The sequence below is a fragment of the Gouania willdenowi genome, chromosome 6 (assembly GCF_900634775.1).
Source record: "Gouania willdenowi chromosome 6, fGouWil2.1, whole genome shotgun sequence".
NCBI classification, from domain to species: Eukaryota; Metazoa; Chordata; class Actinopteri; order Blenniiformes; family Gobiesocidae; genus Gouania; species Gouania willdenowi.
The window spans coordinates 67172193-67185266 of record NC_041049.1 but is presented as its reverse complement, the minus strand read 5'-3'; the positions used below and the strand labels follow the sequence as shown (position 1 = coordinate 67185266).

The window sequence follows — 13074 nt, the reverse complement described above, 5'->3', positions numbered from 1 at the left end:
GGGTGATATTTTTGTGGTTGTTTCTGTTATTTTTACAGTACAAACATCCATTTTAATGTTAATGATGAACCCTTCTCATTAACTAGTAATGTGCTTACGTGTGCCCACGCTTTTCTGACAGCTCAGTAATATGAACACTTCCAATAAACCTGCTGTGTAGCCTAAAATAAGTACTTCCCCTATACTACATGTGGGCTCTATTAAAAGGTGGTTGATGTGCTCTTACCTGGGTAGAGGAGCCACAGGGGACCAGCAGTCCTCAGCAGGGCTGTAGACCTCCACAGTAAACAGAGCTCCACCATCGTTCCTCCCTCCTACAGCGATCAGACGTCCTCCCACAGCCCCAAGAAAGAAGTCCACGCGCCGATGATTCATTGGACAACACTGAGGAACCATCAGAGTGTAAAAACAGATCGTCACTAAATAAATGATGGGGACTTCAATTGTAAATATGGAGACATCTGCTGCTCAATCTTAATCCTAGTGATTGAACCAACAGTATAAGTGTCATTAAACTGTAAAAAACATTAAAGATTTATGTGCAGGAATCTTGTCACAATACTTCTGCTTTAAAGAGTAACTAAACCCCAAACCCACTTTTTTCTGCTAAATACATACAGTATGTATTTGGGTATGACGTAGTGCTGTTGATTGATCCTAGTCCAACTTTTAATATTTTAGTACAGGGTTCCTACAGCTTCAGTCAAATTATACTAATTAATTATTATATTAATGCCATTTGATATTAAATTTAAAACCAACTTCACAGTAAACACAATTGAGGAAAAAAATGTTTTCAGTGTCTAGTACAGATGTGCAACTGAGAAAACACAAAAATACATAAAATGACAGTAAAATGCACAAAAAAAAACACAGACTAAAATGATCTAAATCACTCCAAAAACACAAGATGACTACAAAAATAGCCAGAAATCTATAAAACAACAAAAATACAAAAAACCATTAAGAAAAATCTTCATTGGACAGGCAATATTCGAGAAATTTACATTTTCCCATGTTGTTGAAAGTTGCTCCAAGCATGACGCTGCCACCACGTCACTGTTTTGTAGTTTGTTCTGCTGTCGTGATTGTGCAATGTTACTGTAAATTATATATTTTTTTGAAATGCGAGACTAATTACAACCATAAAGTCATATTTATGTGTCAAAATGTAAGACTTTTGAAACATTGATCTAAGACATTTTAATGACAATGAATGCCTTATTTCATGAATGTAATGCCTTTTAAGACTTTTTAAGGATCTGTGGGAACCCTGTGGTAAAAGTATTTTAATTTTGCGTATTTAGTTATTACAAATTAATTTTGCTATTGGCTGATACAGGCTATGACACGTCACTGTGATCATCGTGCATCACCAACTGTCGCTGTTGGCTCCGTCCCCTCCTATAAAAGCTTGGAGGGGGGACCCTCACTGAGCATTGGTTGACAACCTCAATTCGGAACTCCGTTGATCCGTGCATTTCTGTTTTTGACTCTGTGAAGAACAGTCTCAACAAGCTACAGCATGTGTGTATGTACAGACGCATTGTGTGTGTATCCCCGTCTGTCTCTAGGTGTGTGCGAACGTGCATGTACTTCTCGCTGCTGTGTGTTTGTCTACCTGGTGTGTGCATGTGTGTGTGTGAGGCTGTGGTGTTCCGAAGCAAATGGCGGAAGAAGAGCAGGAGCCGTTTGTGAGTGTATTGTATGTAGTAATTGAGAAGACAGCACTACGTTACTGTCTGGGCGTGTCTTACCGCGTCAGGAGCACCGCCCATAATCAAGGCATTTTTTTTTTAATTCCACAACTCCTAGTGGCAGGTCAGCAGAAAGCAAGGGTTAGTTACTCTAACAGTTTGATATGTTTCAATGCCTAAATAGAGAAGCGGTGAGGTCGTGGTTACCCTACCTGGGTCCACTGCTTGTGTCGGGGGTCATATCTGTGCAGCAGGTCACAGGCCGCACCTCCTCCGTTGTCTCTAGAGGAGCTTCCTCCTGCTGTGAAAATAAACCCTCCCAGCACCGCCAGGCTGTGGTGGCTCCGCTGGGCCGGGAGCTCCGCTTCCACCTCCCAGCATCCCGTTCCCTCGTCCAGTCTGCAAACGTTGGCGCTCAGCTCCTGTCCACGTTCAGACACCTGACAGCACAGAACACTCACAGTTCATACTAATTCCTTGGAGTCAATGTTCTTTTCGTTAGTTTTGCTTAAAGCAGAGGTGTCAAACACACCCCACGTGGCCCAGCGACCCAGCTAATGAGCCTAGGCCCCCACCCAAGCACCTCACCTGAACTCAGGAACACCTGCTAGGCCCCCACCAAGTACTCTCTCTACATCTAAGGACAGGAAAGCTTTATGAGGGTTTTTTTCTATATCTAAATGTTCAGTATCCTTCTTACCTTATGGAATCCCTCACGTTCCACAATAAATACGTTTTGAGCTAAATGTTGATATAAATGATTTCAAAGACATTTCTGACACCAACTAGTTATTGAGTAATTATTTATTCAGCTTTGGACCATGATCTAAAGTGCATTCATGTGATGGGTTGTGTATCTAGCTCCACAAGTTTTAGGCTGTGTTAGAAATGGCATACCAACATACTACTCATGACATTTTTTAAGTATGTACAGTGGGCACACTAACATACACAACAGCTCCATGATGCATTGCTAGCAGAACGTAAAATAGTCCTGGGACCAGCTTCAAGCTAAAAGTCAAACATCCCCTTTTCAAAACAAAAGCATCTCTTCTTATCGTCCATTAGTTTTTAACTCTTTTGTAAATAATGCTCTTGTTTTGAAGTTAACCGGAGGTTTAGTCAGTAGCACTATGGAGGATCTCTAGGTTTCTACAAGTTTTATGGATCAAATGAGCAAAAGCTGATATTCTACTTGGTCACTTTCTCACTTAAAATGTTTTTAGAACTTTAAAAGGTGGAGAATTAACAGAGATATATAGCCTTAGTGTGCTTCATGTTTGTAGGTTCAAAATGCATCTTGGGAAACTTGGAAGTATACTTCAGTGGGAACGGTTATCATCCTAATCATACTTATAGTATATATTAGACAGTATATACTCATTGAGTGTGTAATGTTTAGAACATAGTATGGCATTTCAAACCTTAATGGTTTCTCGTCTCCCCAGCTGACGTCAATTAACCTCAGCAGTTAATCATTATGAATTAGGACGGGTACAGCCAACTGCAAGTCTTCTAATTAAACTTTGAATAATATAATTTTGCAGCTAAGGAGAGTTTTGAGGAATCTTGATAAATATGGCTCAAATATTTCTCCACAGTGAAAATGACAACGAGCACCTCTCCTCCGACGAGCAGCAGCCCCTCCACCCCTCCTCTTAGTGCATTGCGTCCGCTCTGTAGGAGTGGTTGGGCGCTGACTGTGGCGTGGTATCCCATCGCCTCCTCCACCAGGGCCTCACAGCCCACCTCCTCTGGCAGCAGGGCTTGCATCGTTGGCAGGATCCGGCTCACCAGGTCTCCCGCGGGCATCAGGGGGAACCTCACGAGGGAGAGAAGCTTCTGTGTGTGAGGAGCTCGTTGGGGCGTCTGGCTGAGCCACTGCAGGGCGGTCTGTAGAAGCGCCTGCTCGCTGTCGTGCTGAACCTGAGCAAGGAATGGTTGAGTTACAATATGTAGTGAAACTTAAATATTGTCTAAGACAGGCCTGCGCAACTGGCGGCCCGGGGGCCACATGCAGCCTTCAAATTAGTTTTGTGCGGCCCCCCAAAGTTAAAATTACTCCAAAAACACCTACAAATGTGGAAAAATACACAAAAAAGGCAATGAAAACACACAAAAGTAACAGAAAAATATACATTACCATGACAAAAAAACAAAAGTGAATCCAAAAACAACAAAAATGCACAAGTTGACTCATAACACACAAAATGGCAAAAACACAAAAAAAATTTCAAAAACACAAAAATACAACAAAAATACACAAAACAACACAAAATGACTTAAAAAAAAACAAAATGAGAAAAATATACAAAATGACAAACTGACAACAAAAACTAGACAAAAATGTACAAAGTGACTACAAAAAAATAGTTAAAATGAGAGTTAGATATGTTAGATATGCAAAAGGACTACAACAATAGACAAACCCTTTGTTCTTTCCTGTATCAATGCTCAGATTGGTCATTATTCTAAATTCTGTCATTAATGTTGATCGTGTGGCCCTTGGATCAGTCAATTACATTTTTGTGGCCCTCACTGTGATAAAAGTTGCCCATTTCTAGTCTAAGAGATCTAGTCATTTCTACTTGCTGCTCATAACAGCAGATTTGTCCCTACATGGTGGTTTTACCTGCTCACTGGAGAGGTAGGAGGTGAGCTTGTACAGGGAGATGCTCTGCAAGAAATCAGGACTGAAGGAGAGCGTGGAGAAGCGAGCGAGGATGAAGCGATCAATAAAGGCGTCGAGCCTCTCCAGGCTGTAGTGCAGAGCCAGCTCCTGCAGGTACAGGTAGTTCTCCTCGTTCACCTCGCTCTCCAGATACTGGCAGCAGAAGTCCACGGCACGCCACACCTGAGCACCACCCAAAGCGTACGCATCAACCTCACCGTGCCGCACGTTCTGCATGCATTCAAACTGTGTCACTGTCCTATCAAGGTTGGAGCCAATCATAATTGTATAATTGTAATCGGAATTGAACATGGGTAATTTAAAACGTAATTGTAACAAAAATAAATGTAATTGAACCCAACCCTGCAAGATTTATTATTACAAATAAACAAAAGTAATTAGTAACTTTTACTTTGAGTACTATTTAATTGAGCAATGTTTTTTGTGTACTTGAGTATTTAATGTATGACTTACTTGTACCTGAGTAAAAATTAACAGTACTTCTAATTGAGTAAAATATACCAGTACTCTTTACACCTCTGGTCTCCAGTACTATTATCCATATAAATATATCTACTTGGGACAAAAACTGTTCCTGACAGGCACTCCTCTGCACCTATCATGGGCGGAGCTATAAGGTACCATATTTGGTATAGAATACACCACTGTATGGGCCAGCCCCCACTATCCAAGAAAATCCTTATATTCCTGGTAAGATCCACAAACAGGCTTGTTTTTCCCCACTTAGACACAGCCCTGGGCGTATCAGCGCTCTGTCATATTGGTCACATCCTTAATGTTAAATGATAAAAAGAGCATCCTAAATGATCCAGGTATAATATCCAATTTATATAAGATATGATTACATTTAGACAAAAACACACCAGGTTATAATGTGAAAGTGATATAAAATGTATTTTCCCCAAGGGTAGCTCACCATTTCCCTAAATCTGTGCCTATTATCAACACTTTGTTGACTATAATTGGGTGAATAATGAATTATTAAGTCTGTTGCGTCAGCTTGTACTCCAAACATGCAGGACTGGGGCCCTCCAGGATTAAGTTTAGACACCCCAGCTTTAATAGTTCTAAGTCTGGTACTTATTATCAGCGGCTAAAATCATTCTTTTGCACAATAATGAGACACAAATTGATCCAAAATGCTGGAAATTCTTTAGGTCTTCTTCAGATGTATTTTAATTTGCTGTTTTATGCACAAGTGGCTGTGGCTCTGATGATGACCCCCCCATCCACCCACCCTTTCTCTGTTAACACCTTACCTGCAGGAGATGAGCAGCTTCCAGCACATGGTGGATGTTTCCTCCATCCAGTGAAAGTTCTCCACTGTACAGAAAGCCCACCACAGCCTTCAGACCAGTGATGGAGACACCGATTAACTCCACCTGCAGACAAACAGCAACAAGTCCAGATGAATTCCCAAAGCCTTTTTAAATCCATGATGATGAAAAACTAAACTTACACTGAGAATAAAAGGAGAACACAGCAACATGTCCAGGTCAGAAAAAGTCAGAACATTACATCAGATTAGGGCTGCACGATTATGGCCAAAAAAATTATCACAATTATTTATCATTTTAGGGAAAACGACTGTATCTTTAATTTACTATTTTTTAACAAACAATATGTGAACAGTTTAGAGTACAAAAAAAAGCTTTAAACAAGAATATTGATAAATACTAAAATGTACCCAAGAATTTGCCAAAATTAACTATTGCCTAACTATAATTATACTGTTAGAGTGAAACTCCTTCAAAAACAATCACAGCGTATAAAGAGAAAGTTAAGAACATTAAGCTTAAGCTACAGGTTTTTAGCCAGAAACACTAGCGTGTCAACATTTTCTGGCTTGAGTGTCCGCTGGATTAAAGAATGAATTAATAATACTAATTAATTAGATACTTATGTCAATCAACTCATGGGGGCGTGTCCACACGTTCAACACGAGCACCCCACCTAAAAAAAAAAATCCCTAAAACTAGTTTTATATCCATCCGAGGTCGCATTTTAAACATAAAAATTGCAGACAAAAAGGTTAATTTAATCGTGGAGGCCAAAATCATAATCATGATTAAAATTTGATTAATTGTGCAGCCTTACGTCAGAAACTGTTATGTTTTTACCACACAGATTCTTTATTTATGAACATGTCGTCCACCTGCATCTACGACTGAAAACTACTTTTGTTCAGACACAGAATCCTCCTCTCCTGACGACAGACTTCTGTTATAAAAGCGTCTCTTTCCTTCTTCATTACCTCATTCTGCTGCTCCTCCCTCATGCCCACGGTGAACATGGCGTGGAAGTACGGGCTAAACACGGCTAGCAGAGCACGGTGTGCGGGGACTCGCTCTTCTTCTGCAACCAGAGCCACGTCGCAGAATCTACCGCCCTGCCTCTGCTCGTTGAGCCCCTGCAGCATCTCAGCAGCCTGGTCCGTCCACTGAACAGTTTTCTGAGAAAACACGTATGTTTATAATGATAGTGAATTATGAAAGTCATAAAATGTCACTCAACGTTTTAAGGCCAAGCTTGATAACTGGTTAGAATGAGGGTATTTCATTATCCTCCTTTCCTTTATTATACTTTATTACAGCCCGATGGATAAAAATGTCCAACAGGAACATATTTACTCCTGACTAGTCTTTGAATCCAAGATGAAAAAAAAAAAAAAAAAAGAGTTTTTCTCACTGACCTTTGATGATTCACTGACCCACTCGGGACGACTCCCCAAACTCTGTTTGTCCATTTTGTCCCGTCGGTTTGGTATCACCTAAACAACAAACAATGATAATGAAGATAGTGTCCTTATCACTTCTTTGCATATTTCATTCTTCAACAGATCCCCACAGACAGTGGTAACAAACTCTGTATTTTCCGAACAGCACCTAAGTCTGCTTTGATAATGATAACTCTTCTCTTAATCCAAATATCTGAAAAATTATATATTCACTGATTTACTGAATGGATGAAGGAAAAAAGTTGATTATTGGCAAGGAAAATACTAGAAGGCATATTTGTCGTGAACTACTGCAATATTTTTATTTAATAAGAGAGTAACGCCTCCCATTTACTGTTCTTCAGACTGATGAAAGACAAATATTTAATACAAAAAAAAAAAACAATTGCTACAAAAGTATTTTAATATAAATGCTGGTTGAACTGCAATGCTGATCTTTGTGGAACTTTTTTACTAAAAAATTAACAAATCACTTTGAAGGTAGCATCATTGTATTATCTCGCCAGTACGCTCCTAATCATAGGAAATGGTAAAAATGCATAATAAACACAGACAAAATGTATAGAATGACACTTCAAAAGCTTCAAGTAAAGTGTCAGTATAGAAGCAGGTATATTAAGCTTTAACATTAAGAAAATGTACAGGATTTGGTCATTAACTTTTTAAACAACTAAACATGATTTACATAATTTTATTCATCAAACCATTCAAGAATAATAAAAATAAAAAAGTATGACTCAAAACAAATAATGAAAATAATTTTCAATTTACAAAAATAAAACTTGGTGAAAACAGTTTGTTTTTATAGGTTTTGTCTGTATTTGTAGGAGGAAACGAATGTGTGATGCTTTCAGAATAATTTTTTTTTTTTTTTTTTACTTGAGTTATTTATAATTAGGTTAAATTCATTCACCTGAATTTTTTGGTATTGATTTCACAACTAATAGTTTATGTACGACAAACTTGGCACAGTCTTATAATATACTATCTTTTTTATTTTGTAAACTCAATGTAATCATGTGTTTTGAAATAACCTGAACAGATGGGATTTTATTTTTAACGCAAAGCTAATGATAGTGAATGAATCATCATATTGTTCATGATTTTGATATTTTAGAATTAGAGGAAATACGTTGTTTTCTGGTGTTCTGTTGCTCTTTAGAGACATATTATTGTCCCATATGGTTTCTATTTGGTTTACCTGGGAATACAAAGTCAGTAAAACAGCTTTTAGCGGAATAAAAACACAAATTACATTTATGTCTAAAGAACAGCTGCTTACCTCTCAGTGAGCAGCATCTCCTGTTAGCACACAACACCAAGCCTCCGCATGTATCACCTCCGAATAACAATAAAGTATCATCTTTAATCTCCGACACTGTAGAATAATAACCCTGTAAAATCACATGTACACCATTCTGCTACGGTGACATTACAAAGCTATTATTCAGTCTGAAAAACCTAGTAAACAGCGTTAGCATGTCACGTCCCACCGGCCGGAATATTTAGAACAAATGCACCTCCGTTTCCATTTTTCAAAATAAAGTCCCTAGCATTGACAGGAAGCACCACGGGCTGTCCAGAACGCTGTAAATGTATGTTTATGCAAAAAAACATGTAAAAAAATGAACCTCACTCAAACATGATGGATATAGTTTTTCTTGATTTTATTGTAAAATATATGAAATACCTTGTTTCTTTTATTCTGAAGTCCTCGCGGATGTACTTTTATTTTGTTTTTACAAAAACATAATCACATGCAAAAATTACACACTGTACTTATATTATACATTCCAGGAGAAAAACAAAGAATAGTATGCAACACAATTTATGATTATTTAAAAATAAAATAAAATAAATGACAACCGACATGGAGTAATGATCGAAATATTTCTAGGCTGCGTCCGAATATTCCCTCCTATCTCCTTTCCTATCCACTTTCCTAGGAGAGGAGATAGGAAAAGGTGGTCACGTTTTTTTGACGATCAGACGCTAGGTGACGTAATAATCCTACGGCCACACTTCCTTTCCTCAGAAAATTAAAACTAACTTTTATCATGGCCACCACTTATACACTTCCGGGGATTAAAGAACAGTGATTGGTCGCAATCATCTTGGTTATTTACAAGTGACTCGCAACTCTCGCTCAACGGGCGACAATTAACTGTAAACTCTCGGCCAATAGGCGAGCAGTAACCGTTAACTCTCGACCAATGAGCGGTCAGCATGAGACAAATGTCAGTTGAGCTTTCATCTTCTCAATATATAAACAAACTCTCAGGAATAGATGTTAGTGTTCACAATCTGGAGACAGATCGCAAACACATCTCTATCACATACACATTTAAAAACGTTTTTAAAGCAGCTTCAGGATAGTTTGTCACATTATGGGCATTCTATCTTTCCTGGGTTTTAGCCGACTGGCTCGAAACTTGGGCGACTGTCGTCGTAAGTTGAAAAAGAAGAAGCAGAAGCTCCGCTCCAGGAAAGAGACCTTCACTAAGGCTGAGACAGAGAGAGGGGCCCTGGAAGTCACACTAAAACACGCCCCCAACCAGGTGGAGGTGGACGTGGAGATCCACCCCAGACCGAAGGGAGAGACGGAGTTGGAGAAGCTGCCAGAGAACGAGAGCCTGGTGACCGAGACCCCCACCGTGAAGGTTCCTGCCAATGGAGAACCCGTGGAGGACGTTTCCACCATTGAGCCGATTCCTCGGACACACAGCGGGAGGGAAAGTGCTGGCGTGTGTGACTCTGAACCTGTAAAGCCTGACTTTAAGGTTCCCGTGGAGCCAGAGCTCAAAGCTCAGCCCAACGCTCCACAGAACGACGGCACCGCTCGTCTCCACCACTTTGTCTCCAACATGGTCATCAAGCCTGTGTCCTGCGTTCACTGTGGAAAGAAGATCAAGTTTTTAAAGCGGTCCATGAAGTGCAGTGACTGTAAAGTGGTGTCCCACCTACAATGTAGGGAGCTCTGCCCCCTGCCCTGCACCCCCAACCCCATTGGCTGCCCGCTTAAGGTCGGAGAGGGGTGTGTGTATGACGTACTGGCTGATTACGCCCCTGACTCCTCCCCCAGTATTCCTCCTCTGGTGATTAGCTGCGTTAGTGAGATTGAGCAGCGAGGCCTGTGTGAGGCCGGACTCTACCGTCTGTCAGGTTCCTACGTCCAAGTGAAAGAGCTGAAGGAGGAGTTCCTCCTCACTAACATGGTTCCCGTCCTCAATGAGGTGGAAAACATCAACACCGTGACGGGGTTCCTCAAGGACTTCCTAAGGAACCTGAAGGAGCCGCTGCTCACGTTCCGCCTGACCCAGGCCTTCATGGACGCAGCAGAGGTTTCTGATGAGGAGAACAGCTTCTCTCTGCTGTACCAGAGCATCAGTGACCTGCCCAAAGCCAACAGAGACACGCTGGCCTTCCTGGTTCTGCATCTGCAGCGAGTGGCTGAAAGCCTAGAAACCAGGATGGACATTCACAACCTGGCCCTTGTTTTTGGTCCAACAATCGTGGGCCACGCCGTCCCCAACCCAGACCTCATGACCATCATGTGGGACACCAACCGTCAGATCAAGGTGATGGAGCACCTGCTGACCATGCCCAGTAATTACTGGGACCAGTTTGTGACGGAGCAGCAGTGACAAAGTACCCCAGACTGTAGTCCGAAATATTTTAATTAATTGTGTTGAAAGGATTCATTCTTATATGTACATATATAGTTGTTTATACCATATTATATTATAGTTGTTTTATTTTGAAAAACCCAGCTGTTTATCTCTATTGCTTTTCTTTCTATATTGGTTGTGCTTTTATTGTGATGGTTTTTCAGCTCGTGTGTTACTCAGTAGTTTAAGAACAGAACTTTTGACTATTTTCTTAAATGTTTGTGCTTTTATTAAATGTTTTAACGCCCACCACGTGGACAACTTTGAAATCCTTGTCTGTCTTTAATTTGTCATAGTTTGACGTGTTTGTACTTTGAGAAGTGTGTGTATTTATAAATATATATTGTTTAAATATGATGAGCACAAATACACTGCAGTGAAAATACATTAAGGCATGAAAAACATCCACATTTTGAGGTAAGGCATAAAAATTGAATTATTGATAATCATAAAAGCCTTAAAACGAGTTTAAATATGATAAGCACACTTAAACTGGGGTTAAAATGCAGTAAGGCATGAAAAATTAGAAAAATGTGACAAACTCCGAAATTTCAAAAGGCATAAAAATTTTGTTTGAATATTTTTTTTCTAAAATAAGGCTATCATAAGACCTTAAAAAAAAAAAATTAATCATGATTAGTAGACTTAAACTGGGGTGAAAATCCAGTAAAGCATGATAAATGTGATAAACACATTTCAGAGGTAAGGCTATAGTAACAAAAGAAAATTCAAAAATGTTGGATTTTTTTATTCTGAGATAAGGCAATCATAAGTGTCAAGCTTATTTTCTACAATGCTTGTTGTCCAGCTTTAAAGGACATGGATGGAACGTAAGTAAGACACGAGGTCAACTCAGCTTTTAAAAGTTTATTCAGTTTTGTTGAAGGTTTTGTAGCAGCTTGAAAACCTTAAAGAAAAGGGTGAAAAAGAAGAATGAGCTCTATTCAAAAGTTTTTAAACAAATTAACCACCTGAACTTTTACTATTTTAAACAATTTATTCATTATTCTAATTAATTTTTTGCTATTTAATGTTTTTTTAAAACCAACCTACAATGTTTAACTATTTCTATTTGTAAAATTTCAACCTTTTTAATCAAAGTCTAAGTTTTTAACATTTATTTTACCCATAAACTTATTTATTCTTTTTAGTATTTATGTAAACTTATTTATCAGAAACTCTTAACCAATATTTATTACTCTTAACATGTTAGTGGATTTTATTCTTCCTTCTTTTAACCTAAATTACACTATGAAATCACAATATATATATATATATATATCAATTGGATCAAATAGTAACTTCATGTATTTTGACTAAGATGTCTCAAGGCAAAAAAAATTGAAAAGGCCAAACACTTTGGCTGTAGAGTTAACTTAAATTTGGGTCAAAAGTCATAAAAACATGGAATCAGCCTGTGTACTTTAACATGACCTACATTCCAACTTAAATACTTGCTTTTAGGAGCTTTTAACTTTAAAATAAACCATAATAACCCTGAAGACACTCACCAACAACTACCACTGCATTGTCTGAGTGTCCAAACACACAGGTGTGATAAATGTTTAATCAGAGCTTAGACCCAATACTTATGTTGGGGCTCCATCTAGTGTCTAATTGTTGAACTACACCTATACCTGACCTAAGGTGTACTGGACAGAACAGGTGAGAAGTGAGAGAAGGTTGAGTGTGTTGGCAGAGGTGTTTTCTTCTGGAGTATTGGAGCGTTTGGAGTGCCATTTGTTCTTTTCTTCATTTTTGGAAAACCAATAAGACCCTTAAAACTAGTTTAAATATGATGAGCACACTTAAACAGGAGTGAAAATCCAGTAAGGCATGAAAAATGAGAAAACATTTTTCTGAGATAAGGCTATCATAAGATCCTTAAAACAAGTTATGAAATATGAAAAAATAAAATAAGAATAAAACATTTGTAAGAAAATATAAAACCCATTTATTCAACTCAGACATTTTTAAAGATACCAGACATACACATTATAACATTTAAATGACTGCACAACCATGCACAAATAACAAGTAGGTATGTTCTTGTTCTTCTTTTCACGTTAAAAGTTTCATTGAGTTTTCTTATTCCAAAGAAAATAAAAATACACACAAAAAAATCTAATTCACTTCTTACTACAGCTTACTGAACTACAGACATGGGCAACTTGGGTCCCAAATGTAAATGCACAAAATAACCCCAAAAACACACGGAATGGCAGAAAAATATATAAGAAATTTGAATAAATATAGAGAAAACAGCAAAAATAAATAAAA

General features: G+C 38.6%; 1 protein-coding gene and 1 pseudogene across 2 annotated transcripts in view; one reads left to right on the top strand and one right to left on the bottom strand.

The window, feature by feature from the left end:
* The window catches only part of klhl36 (kelch-like family member 36), a 56797-nt gene that overhangs the window by 2390 nt on the left and 41333 nt on the right, over positions 1–13074 (bottom strand). Inside the window, exons 1-8 of one of the 2 annotated variants that reach the window (XM_028448493.1) lie at positions 8409–8623; positions 7082–7159; positions 6644–6841; positions 5649–5771; positions 4330–4551; positions 3318–3623; positions 1910–2137; positions 227–384 (exon numbers count right to left, since the gene is read on the bottom strand). In XM_028448493.1, the coding sequence (XP_028304294.1) occupies positions 227–384; positions 1910–2137; positions 3318–3623; positions 4330–4551; positions 5649–5771; positions 6644–6841; positions 7082–7135 (1289 nt within the window). In that variant the 5' untranslated portion in view covers positions 7136–7159; positions 8409–8623. Of the gene's footprint in view, positions 1–226; positions 385–1909; positions 2138–3317; positions 3624–4329; positions 4552–5648; positions 5772–6643; positions 6842–7081; positions 7160–8408; positions 8624–13074 lie in introns of those variants that run through there. The other variant, XM_028448492.1, reaches the window with a different exon arrangement.
* On the top strand, positions 9422–11063 carry LOC114464376 (rac GTPase-activating protein 1 pseudogene; annotated as a pseudogene).